The sequence below is a fragment of the Argiope bruennichi genome, chromosome 10 (assembly GCF_947563725.1).
Source record: "Argiope bruennichi chromosome 10, qqArgBrue1.1, whole genome shotgun sequence".
Classification (NCBI taxonomy): Eukaryota; Metazoa; Arthropoda; class Arachnida; order Araneae; family Araneidae; genus Argiope; species Argiope bruennichi.
This window is the reverse complement of record NC_079160.1, coordinates 59,794,544-59,807,199: the sequence shown is the minus strand read 5'-3', so window position 1 is coordinate 59,807,199 and position 12,656 is coordinate 59,794,544. Positions and strand designations below refer to the sequence as shown.

Below are 12,656 nucleotides of genomic sequence, written 5' to 3'. Positions count from 1 at the left end.
GAGGCGTCAAGGATACACAGAAAAATGAATACATATGTACTGCTTTAATACTGTAATGTATTATGTAATTACAAAAGCATAACTGTAAAACTGCACTTTTTTGAAAAAATCAGTCAAAAAAAAAAAAAAAAAAAACTTTGTGCAACAGGCGCGGATAATCCGCATCGCGGATAACCCGCCCGCGGATAATCGGGAGTCTACTGTACAAATATATATTTGGTATTTAATTTTCAGAAGTAAAAGTTTGATAGGTTTATCGATGCAAGGATCATTCTTATTATAAGGTCAAGACATTGCTAAGTTTTTAAAAAGCAGCCTTAGTGGTCACCCCTAAATTTTTCCCATAATCCTCCCCCCCCCCCAAAAAAAAAAAATGGTATAATAATATTAATTGCCTTATAATAGTAAATGCAATTGCTTTTATTTACTAGCTTATTAAAATTCATTAAAAAGATATTTGAAAGGGAAAACAGTAACTGTTGCTGTCTGCTTTAAGTAAATGATGCATCGTTTGTTTTAGAAATAATAAGTATACAATAGTGAAAGAAATTTTTAAGAAAATGCTTAATATCCCTTCTTTCTTTCCATATATGAAATATAAAAATAAAGAAATTAATATTGCCATCAAAAGATTTTATCTCAGAACTTTGAATAATCTCTATTTATTAATTTCGCGGATTCGGGAACTCGTGCACATTTTTTGTCTGTGCGATATTCAAAAACGCAGTAAGTTGAATAAATGGGACTTGGAATATAATTACATTATTCATATTATGGATATCTGTTAAATTTTGAACCAAATTATACAGAGTGGACTATTTGGAACACAATAATGAAAACAATTATAAATTTACAATATAACAATATAAAGTTACAATATAACAATATTACTTTGACACCAAAATTGTATATCTATATTAAATTTTGAACTGACATAATCATTGGGAATAGATCCAAAATGCGCTTTATTGTGGAAAATATGAATCAATTACAGAACGCTCAGCTGTTCATTGGTGGTTTTGAAGCATCCTTAATATTTTCTATATATTGTAGACAATGAATGATTTTAAGAATAGGAACTATTAGAAAAATAGAAAATTGGCCAATTACTATAATTTTTTCTAATTATTTCAGAATAAATACAATGTTATTCAATTATTCAAAATATTTTTTAATGTGTATTATAATTTTTCTCAGATGACTTAATTTATTTTACTCTTTTTAATGAATACTTTTTATTGTTGCATTTATTTTCCTTTATTTCTACCTTTTTGGTTTTTATTAAATGATAATCTATGACTTCTAATTTACTTGTTTTTTATCTGTTCAGTGCTATTGAGTGAGCAAGTAGGCATTAATGACTTGCAAAATAAAACACTGAAAATCACAGATTTTGGACTTGCCCGAGAATTGTACAAAACAACAAGAATGTCTGCCGCTGGTACATATGCATGGATGGCTCCTGAAGTTATCAAATCTTCTACGTTTTCCAAAGCTAGTGATGTTTGGAGGTAAGCAATTTACTTTTTAAAGACTATTTTTATTTTCTGTAATCTATGTAATTAAAATTAAAAATTCTTAATTAATTCATGAAAATCCTAACTAATTTTAAATTTTCTTACAAATCCTATAAAGTATAAAAAATGTTTTAATGAATACTTTATAACTATAAATTAATAAACCTTTTTTTATGCATTGAAAATTATATATACATGTATATAATGGATTATCTAATCATTAGTGTTATAAATATCATGGGCTTGGGTATTTTACAGCATTAAGCAGTGCACATTATTTTAATTTTTTTTAATTTACTATTTGTGAAAATATATATATTATTTATTTACAGTGGCTTATCATTGCAGCATGATTAATGCACATCACTTTTTAGGCAGATGCACAATGTGTATGAATACTGTAATAATTAAATGGATGTGATAAAACAGATATTCAATGAATATTATATAATTCATTGAATTTGTAATTTTTGCCAATTTATTTGGCAAATACGCTGGTAACACTTTTTAATTTATCTGTTTAAACCTTTTTCAGCCTAGTGATCTAGGTAGTTGACTAGATAGAAATCTGCCATTCTTGAAATATTATAGATATTTAAAATTATTTCTTTGTCTCTAGAGTTTCTCTCTACAAAGTTTACTTAAATATTATTACAGTTTTCATTTCTAAAATTATTTTCTTTATTTTTAGCTATGGTGTTGTTTTATGGGAGCTTTTGACAGGTGAAATCCCTTATAAAGGCATCGATACTCTGGCTGTAGCTTATGGAGTTGCTGTAAATAAACTTACTTTGCCCATTCCTTCCACGTGTCCAAAGCCTTTTTCAGAACTAATGAAAGGTAAAGTGTTATTTGGGTTATCTTTTGTTATAATGAGTCTTTAATGCTTATATCTTATTTTTTTTTCAATTTATCATCATTTTAAATATATAAATATTGTACATGTATTTATAATTAATTTTTAAAAAATGTGGATTAAATTAGATTTTTTTTTGTAAAAACAATTATTTTATTTGTAATTATTAAGTGATAACTATTATAATTCATATACTAATGGCTGAAATTACTAAAGCAATGTCTATTGTGCAAAAATGTATTTTCATTATCTAATAGGTCAAAATACGTTTTTTCAATTAAATTATTAAAAAATATCTGTTAACTTTTGAATAATTTTAATTGAAAAATGCAACAAAGACTACAGAAGGCCAATACATATGATTAATTATTTATTGTGGAAATATGTTTGGTTTCTTTAACATTGACAAATCTTGCCATTGTGAGATAATATTAAATAATAATGTAGATAACAGTAAAATACACAGTACTTCACCAAAAAGAAGCCATTGGTATGAATTATATTTTAATTTTAAAAAATGGATTAAAAGTAGCAAAATATTGGTACAGAATTTTTTTAAGAAGCTAATTTTTGAAATTTTAAGATAAGATGAGCAGTAGCAAACCTTTATAGTTCAGTTTATCCATCTAGGAATATAAGGGCCAAATTTTGTTCGATTCTGTAAAAGCTTGGAATTTTATAATATTAAAATGATAAATGAACATTCAGTTTTGTGTATATGCATAGATTGTTATCTCATTATAGAATAAGATTAATGAATACTGTTATTTTATTGCAGGCTGTTGGAACCCTGACCCTCATCAAAGACCCACATTTGACATAATTTTACAAAAATTAGAAGCCATAGCCCGATCTCCTTTCATGAATACTCCCCAAGAATCATTTCATTCAGAACAAGAAAAATGGAAGAGCGAAATAGAAGAAATGTTCCATGAGCTGCGTCGAAAAGAAAAGGTATAATTATTTTTTCTCATTTAAAAAAATGTATTGTATCAAAAGTAATTTATTACATAATAGTTTTGAAATAGCAATATGTATTTCTTTGCTTTTAAAAGGCATCAACATGTTAAGGCATTTTTAGAATCTTCAGTCTTTATTTCAATAGTAATTCATTAACATTAAAAATTTCAAATAAACAAACAATTTTAGTTGCATCTATTGTTATATATAAATAAAACGTGCTTGGTTTCCCATTCTAGATCTTGGCTTTATTTAAGAAAATATCAGTTTTATGAATAGAAAATCTAAAAGAATCTTTGGTCTTAAAGGCCAAATACTTATTTTGATGTATTAATATCTCTTAACTGTTCATCATTTTAATTATCTGTAACAAAGCCATTAGATTTTTTTTAAAGTTTGTTTTTAAAAAAGTTATTTTATAAAATGGGAATTGTCAATAAAATGTGTAAGAATGATGAATCAACAAAAACATTTATGCTGCCAAGTTATGTTATTTTATATGGAAAAGAATTAATCATATATAAAGAAATGTTGGAATTTCAATTTTAAAAGGTGTAAAATTCTTTTTTTCAAAAATTATTTTCAGAGTAAAAAAATTAGTCATATGCATATTTTGCACCTATTTTAGTTATCTAATCTCAGCAGATATTGTACTGATTAAATCACACATTTTCCATACTCTTTCTTTTCTCATTATCTTTATATTTAGTTACCATATAGATAACAAATAATGTCAATTTTAATGTGATATTTAATTTTAATAAATTTTAGGAACTTCGATGTCGAGAAGAGGAATTGAAAAAAGCTCTCATCCAACAAAAACTACAAGAAGAACTGCTGAAAAAAAGAGAAAAAGAACTGCATGACCGAGAGATTGATCTCTTGGAGCGTGAACTGAACATCATGATCCTTCAGCAACAGCAGGACCGTCCCACGCCAAAGAAAAGGAAAGGAAAGTTCAAAAAGAGCAAATTAAGATTGTTGAAAAATGGAGGTCAGCAAATAAGCATGCCTTCAGGTACTGTCTAGCAAAAAGCCTAATTGAGATTTAGAATTTTTCTTTAAATATCATATGTGTTTTGTTTTTTTTTACTTATAACATTTATGCTTGTTCTGGTTCTGCTGATTTTGATTTTACATGCTTTTTTCGTTTATCTCATAACTTTCTAAAATTTAAATTGTTCCCTTTTCTTTTGAAATTTTCAATTTGTTGTGAATGATTTGGTAAGAACCTCAAGCCGTTAATTTGTTTCAAAATTGGAATAGACACATTAGAATTTATACATATTTTTTATTCCAGATTTTCGGCATAACATAACAGTACAACAAAGTCCTACTGTACGAGGAAACTTAAAAGGTTTACATAATCCATCTAGTCCTGACAGCCCACCTCCTTCACCCAATCTACCTCGCCTACGAGCTTATGCCTGTAAGTTTTTAATTATTTTTCCTTTCTTTTTTTTAAAAATGAGCTTGCATTATTCAATTTTTATTTAACGTGAAATATTTTGCAGTACAAACGGATGGTTTGAAAGGTAAAACCTGGGGGCCAAGCACAGTCCACCAGAAAGAACGTTGCCATTCTCGACAAATGCTGCTGGTGGATGGCAATAAAAGATGGTCTAAAAGTGCTCCAAACTTGGAAAAATCTCCATTGCCATTATCCATTGGAGGAATTTTGAATGCTGCTGTATCAAGTGACAATGGTAGGGATTATATTGCTTTTTTTTTATTATTATTTTACCAGCTGATACCCAGCACATTGCTGCCTCAAATGAAAAAATTTTGGTAATATCGTTTGAAATTTGAAATAGCTATTTGTTTAATTAGTAACGATAGAAAGAATGGTATTTATTTTCTTTTTGATAATGAATACATCCATTAAAATTAAATGATACATAACGGGGGAGTATTAATAATATTTTTTTAAACTTTATTATTTAAGTGTACTTTAGGTTAGACAAAAAAAATTTTTTCATTACCTTTAGCAAAGACAAATAAATTACTTAGCTGTTTGGCTTGTGAGCATCCAACATACAACTGGCCATGTGAAAAACATGGATTTTCTTGGCTCAATACAATAAGTTGGCAAAGTTTTCTCACCATCAGATGAGCAGTATGGCAGTACATAAAATGCAAACAAACAAAAATTCATTTTTACATATTAGATATAATAATTGTATTATGCCTATAACCATCGTGCAGGTTCAAGCAATAAGTTGGCAAGGCTTTATCAGAATTGGATGAATGATATAGCAGCACGTAAAATACGAACAAAAAAAAAATTCATTTCTATATATTAAATTTGACATTATGAAGTTAAAATAAATGATTTGGTATTGAGTTACAAGTTAAGCCTTTACATAGAACAAAGAAAATTAAAATACCTTTCCCTTTTGAAATGTTCTTTATAAAATATATTCTTAGTTAGAAAAAAAAATCACTTTTTTCTTTAAAAAAAAAAAATCTATAAAGAAAAAAATTGTATTGTTTTCTTTGTGTATAATTAGGAAATAAGACATGAAGCCTTTCATACTGGCGAGTTCTTATTTTTGCTTTTTCTTATTAGCATTCAAATTACTATCCACCAGCATTTTGTGGAGTGGCTAAATAGGACTAGTGTATAAAGTAATCTGTTTAATGATTGAAGCTGGGACCAAGTATTTCCTACTCGTTCAGCCATTTGGAAAAGTTTAAATGCAGCTTCCAGAGATAAATAAACTTTCTGTATTCTATTTTCCTCTATGACAAAATTGTCCCTTCATGAGATAAAAATATTTTTGAATGATAACTCTTTTTGTTATGAAGATGTTCTGCTTTGAAGTTAGAGGGAAAAGCACAAATTATAAACAAGCACTTGATGCAATCCTTGAGCTCTGTAACAGTTTAAAACTCTTCATTAACTAGCCATTTCATAGAAAAAGGGGGAAAGTTTTAGTGCGCTACCCCAATGTATAGGTTTTTTTTTTTTTTTTTTTTTTTTCTCCTCTGACGGTACTTGGAGACCTCTGTAGCTTGAACTATCAGCCCCAGAAGCCACCAAATTTTGTACGATGACTATTGACGACATGGGAAAAAGGAATCCGCGGGGGGGAAATTTAGTTCCAAAAGTTGCCAATATGGTTAAATGTGGCACTTTGCACTTTAAGACAGCTAAAATTTTGCATACAACGCGGGGGGAAATTGCAAAATGCAAAATCCCAATTATGTAGTCGACACCAGCGCCAGTATTTTGAGTTATAAAAAAAGAAGTGGATCATTGAAAATCATTTCAAGTATCAGTTGATTTGTAAAATGCATCTCACTTTAGCACAGCATGCATTGCTTGTGAAGCTTTTTTATCTTAATCAATCCAAAGCAGCAGCCGCTCTTCGCGAATTTAGAAGAAACAATTTACGTAAAGGACCTCTATCAATTAATGCAGTGAAAATAATGATTAAAAATTTTGAAAAAACGGGTTCTCTTGCAATTCTGCCTGGTACAAAGCACATTTGTGGATAAATTTAATTCTTTGCTATTCATTTATATTTTTTATTGTAGCTTTTTAAAATTTTATCGTGCTGTTAAGCGTAAAATTTAGATCAAAAGTGCCACATCCCCCCGCCCCCACGGCAACTTTTCGAACTTTTTTTTTTTTCTTCTTTTTTTTTCCCCATGTCATTAATAGTCATGTACAAAATTTAGTGGCTTTGCAGTTGATAATTCAAGCTACAGAGGTCTCTCAGTGCCAACAGTTTAAAAAACACCCAGCATATTGTTTCATTTCAATTGTAATTGAATGTTTTAAAAAAGTTGTCATTTTAGACTTTGTTGATAGCAGAGTGATAGGACTTTTACTAAGACAAATGACAAGATAGAGTAATTTTTATGTTCTACTGGATCTGAAAAAGAAATGCAGAAGAGAAATCTAGATGTATTGGAATTTTCTTTCTATTTTACACTATAATCTCTTCCTTATGTCATCCAAATCAGCTTTTAACTACTCAGTATGGGATTGAAAAGACCTTAAATCACTTAATGAAAAGCTGTCCTTTGTTCTTCTGTTGCATATTAAAAAAGTAATGAAAATATTTCTTTTCATAACTCAGAAAACACCAATGTGTTGGAATTTCAGAGTAACCAATATACTATGAAATCTTGTGATAAACATTTATACAACTAAATGTTATAAAAAAATTTACATTACATTGTGTAAATAAATGGGGATCTGAATTAAATGATGTAATTAGGGAGAAATTTATTAAACTTGTTTCTGTAAAATAGATCGTTTTTTTTAAATAACCATCTTCCACAGCATACGAAAATGAAATTTCATCCAGTGCCAGAACCTACAATGGAGAATTGTCTGGAAGTTCAAAGCGCTCCTCTCTTCCACGAAAGTTTGTGGGCTCTTTTATAGAGAACATGGGTGCCATTCTTGCCTCAGTTGCTGCAGGTTTTGATATTAGAACAGCAAAATACACATCCTTGCATCCTCGTCTTCCCCCAACGTGGCCAGATGATGGAGGAGATGACGAAGCATGGTGGCCAAAAGAGACAGGTAAATCTTGGAAATGAATCTTGTTCTATGTGTTTGACTATCAAGTAAATAAAATTCATGTTAAAAATACTCTGATTTTATTTGCTTAGAGTTTTATGGTACAGCATCCTTTTTTATTCTTCTATAGATTTCCATCTTTACATTTTTTAAAGAAAACTGTGATTGTTTATACTATATATTATACATATAATAATATAATTTTGGAAGTTATATAGCCAAAGGGAAGAGACTTTTCAAATAAGTTTCAGTTTGTTTTATCACAGGACGCATAATTTTTACATAGCATTAAAGATGCACATTCACACCAGAAGACAAGAGGAAAATTGACAGAATTTTTCCCTTTAATGGTTTTATTATGAGATTCTGATAGGGATTTATTTGACACATCTCAACTTGGGAAAGGGAATTTGGAGTATCTTTGAAACACCTGCTTGTGCAACAGATATTCTTAATCCTTCACTCATGGTGTGAGAGACAAAGGAAGAGGAATTTTTTTAGAATGCATATTGGTAATAATTAAATAAAAAGGTGGGATTTGGATTAGCAAATAAGACAATTTTAGAATAAAGTAACATTATTTAATTTTTTTGTCTTAAATTAACACATCATTTTAAGTAATTACTGACAAAATGGCAATGGCATGGCCTTTTTAGGCCATGGTAAAATTAAAAAAAAAAAAAAAAAGGTTTAACTTAGAATAAAAAGATGGGCTTTTCATTCTTTGCTACAAATTTACATGTACTGAGATACTTTAAATCCTGATCATTTATTTATTTATTTTATTTTTTGTCATCACAAGAATGCCATTTATAGTTGCAAATATATTTAGATGTTTTAAAATACTCCATTCAATATAATTTTATCGAAATTCTGACAGTTAATACATGCATTGAATTTCAATCCTACAAATATATGCATTATTTTGTCAAATATATATAATTTACTTGTTTCAAAAAATTAAAGCTATTTTTGGGGATTGTTTTTCATCTAATTTACACCCAAATTAATATTATAAAATAGTTGCATAATATTTATACTAAGCTTTAATTTTATTTTTGGAATTGTCAAGTTTTCTTCGTTAACAAAGTCACATAATCTAGAATTTTTTTTAATTTATCCCAAAATTGCAAAATAAATTACTAAATAATACTTTTTTTATGTGTTAATACATTTTGTAATTTACTAAACATGATTATTATACTTATTTTTAATATGTTTAGAATCAAAGGCATAGTGTTACTTTGGAGAAAAAAATTGCTTAAAGAGAATAATTCTACATAAACATTTTTTTATGGTTTTTGCAAATCTTTGAATAAAAGTAGTATTTTAACACTCAATTATTTAAAGAGCTAAAAGATTTTTTTTTAAATTTTTCCAGAAACCAAGTGTTGATTTCTTTTATTTGTAAAATAATCTAGATCTTTATTTTTAACAGGGCCGCCAAAACTTGGTGTTGATTATGAATTTTCCTCATCATCTGGTTACCCCCACAACACTTACCATGGCCAAACTCGTCACTATCGACCTAGTCTTAATATGGATGGTGCCTCTCAAATAAAGTACTGTGATCTGCAGTGGAACAATAATATTGCTAATGCCTCTCCTCTGCCAACTCCTCGTAAGCTCTCCACCACTAGTTGTGAGAGTGACAATAATTTCAGTTCAAACTTTGATTCAAACTTCACTGAAAGAGTAGGAGAGGAAAAGACTTATTCTGAATGGGCTTGCCTTCAAGGAACTTATGCTTATGATAATCCCGGTTCACAGATTTCCACTTCCAGTGACTTGGGCACTATCCCAACTCGCATGTCCCAAAGAGGGAAATATGGTCATCGACGAACACCATCCAATGTCTCAAATGCATCCAATGCATCATCAAACATCAATCCTTCTTTTCATAGTGACGAGGCAGATGGAATCGATTCTGAGGTCCAGACGGCGGCACGTTTACTTACGTATACAGCCAATCCTCCTGTGTATCAACGGAGGAAAAGCCAGGAACGTCCAGCCACCAGGCCATCTACCCTGGATCTCCACAGTAACCGACTTCCACCTCTCCCAAAAAAAAGTGGTCTAGGTAGGACTTCTCCAAAGCAGTGGACAGCTTTCTCTAATTCGAGCTCACCCTCCAGAACAACGCCAACAGATGGACTGGGCACGCCCAGTGATGAAAGCTCTGGAAGCACAGGCGGATCAAGGGTTCGCTTCTCCATTGATGAAAGTGGCGGATATGTCAATCGCGCAGCCAGAGCTGAAGAGGATCGAACCCTGTTGGATCTGCCTGTGGATGGTCAGTCACAGGATGGTACAATTCCATTGTCTGTTGCATTCCAACGTGGTTTCAAACAGCGTCAAATAATATCCCGTCAATGGGAAAAGGGCTACTTAGCATAATAAGCCTTATTACATAAGTGTCATCAAGAAATTTTTTTTTCAGGTGAACTTGGAAGTTGCCTTTTTGATTTATGCCAAGATATGCCATTGTCCCATTTTGGAGAGTCTGATAAAAGACATCTTGCATCATACCATTCACGCAATGTATATGTCACAGAAGTTTTATCTTAAATAAGGTGATGAAACAACATTACAAAATGTGACACATTCTGTTATGATACATTATGCCAAAGGAATTGTTGAATACTCTTTTTATAACACCATTTGTCTTGCTTTCTGATTGCTCATGTATCTTTGTGGCTACTGTCTGCTCTCAAGTTCATCATCAAAAGGAAAAAAAAAAATCTACTAAGGTGGCTTTTTTTTCTCTTGTTATTATGAAGGAACTGTTAAATTAAAGAAATCCAATATGGCACTAAAATTGTTTCATTTTTCCATCTTTGAATATCAGCTTATTTATAAACAAGACGACCAAAGTAAAGAGTATGTTGTCTTCCATTCCCAAGGCAAATTTAGAAATTGTAATCATATCCATTGCATTCCAGCATGGGACCCTGGCTGTTTGACATAATTAAAAGAGCTAAACAACATTTGAGTTTTTCTTTTTTCTGAACTTGTAAATCATATTTATATGTTTATGCCAAAATATGCTCATAAACATTACATTCCTTTGGATGACAGTGTAACTCAATTTCTAGACATTAATTGTGGTTATGGTATTTTGAGATACTTAAATGGAAATTGTGCTCTATTTTTATAACTAAAGGAACCATATCTACTATCAGATTTTTAACATTCCCTGTCATTATATTAACACTAAATGTACTAGTTTTGTTCTGTTATTAAAATATTTAGTAAGATTTAATTTGAATTTCAAAATTCCTGTTCTTGAAGCCATTTAAAAAAGAATTTCCCCAATTCATAAGTATTTAACATTTATTTGCATGTGCAGTAACTACTACAGATCTGACTTGTAAAATTTCATTGAACCGTGTACAAATTAGTGTAATCGTATGTTTGTTTTACTTTCTTTTGTGTATTCAATTGACCATTTGTTAAGATATTTAAGTAATCTGTTAAAATATTTTTATTGGCTAATCTGATACATATAATGAGTAATCATATATAACGTGTTTTGTGTGATAAAGAATGATATTTATGAATGTTTGAAACTTTTTATATCAATTTTATGTATGTGATAGAAAGTGCGTTAGGATCATTTTCTACAGCTTTAAGCTATAGAACTTGATCAAAAATGTTTTCTAATTAATTTTAAAATCAAAATGCATTAGAAAACATTGTTTTTATAGTTAGAAGCTTTCTAATGGCATGTTTAAACAGAAAAGTATTGTAAATATTTGATACTACACGTTTAGGTTATTTTACTTAAAACTGTTGCTATTTAGATATGTAGTTTACTGTTGCTACTTTATTAAAATATGATTATTGAAAGAATTTTTTAAAAAGTTTAATCGTTTCTTTTAATATAGAAAATATATTTATTACTGTTTATTTATATATATCTATGTATACATATATTTACCAAATTCAAATTTATATATAAAATTTTTATACCTAAAATTTGTATTTGCATATTGGGTAATAACAAATATATTGGATTTGGCATTTTTAAATATATATTTTAATATTGTATATATGAAGAGATAAATCAAAAAAAAAATTTAAATAAGATATTTATATTCTGAATAATCAGAAAAAGTTAATTTTTTCCCCTCTTGCTGCAAGATTTTCATCACTTACTGTATGCTGCGTGTTTGTGTTAATATTGCATTAGATAGAACCTAAATGTGTAGTATTTGCTCAAAATAAATTAAGAAAAAATTGCATATTTGTTTTCTGCAGAAAGTACTTACAATTTTTTTTATTCAGTGGTTGTATGATAGGTGAAATAGTGTGATACTAAGGACCAATATTTTTCACCTTAACTTTAAGAAATAAATATAATTTATGAGCTTTTGTGAGTTTATAAAACTAGTTTTTAAATACTTGTGATGTTTTCCTTGTAAAAAATGCATTGTTATACATTTTTTTTCATAATTAGAACAAGATAACTTATGAACTACTTTTCATCAATGCATGTAGTAAAATTTTGCCATATAGATGAAAATCAATTTGTCCTAACAATTATCATTTGAAACTATTTATATCTCGTAACAAATGTCTGCTGTAAAAATTTCAAAGTGCCTAAAATTTTTAAAAGTTGCCTTTTCTTTTATCAAAAAAGGAAGATCATAATATTTTTGTAAATATCTAACTTTACATGTTTAACAATGTATGCAATATTAAGTTAATAAATGTAACCTGTTTGTTGTTAATATGCATTGGTTTTCTTTTTGTTATTTAATTACTGACAGATACAGCAAAGAAA

At 29.1% G+C, this 12,656-nt stretch overlaps 1 protein-coding gene across 1 annotated transcript in view; it reads left to right on the top strand.

Moving 5' to 3' along the window:
* Positions 1 to 12,603, top strand: part of LOC129988081 (mitogen-activated protein kinase kinase kinase 11-like) — a 50,239-nt gene extending 37,636 nt beyond the window's left edge. Inside the window, exons 2-9 of the mRNA XM_056096200.1 lie at positions 1,331 to 1,511; positions 2,209 to 2,357; positions 3,152 to 3,327; positions 4,105 to 4,351; positions 4,634 to 4,762; positions 4,848 to 5,039; positions 7,628 to 7,873; positions 9,309 to 12,603. Coding sequence (XP_055952175.1) covers positions 1,331 to 1,511; positions 2,209 to 2,357; positions 3,152 to 3,327; positions 4,105 to 4,351; positions 4,634 to 4,762; positions 4,848 to 5,039; positions 7,628 to 7,873; positions 9,309 to 10,267 — 2,279 coding nt within the window. The 3' untranslated portion in view covers positions 10,268 to 12,603. The remainder of the gene's footprint in view (positions 1 to 1,330; positions 1,512 to 2,208; positions 2,358 to 3,151; positions 3,328 to 4,104; positions 4,352 to 4,633; positions 4,763 to 4,847; positions 5,040 to 7,627; positions 7,874 to 9,308) is intronic.
* The last annotated feature ends 53 nt before the right edge of the window (positions 12,604 to 12,656 follow it).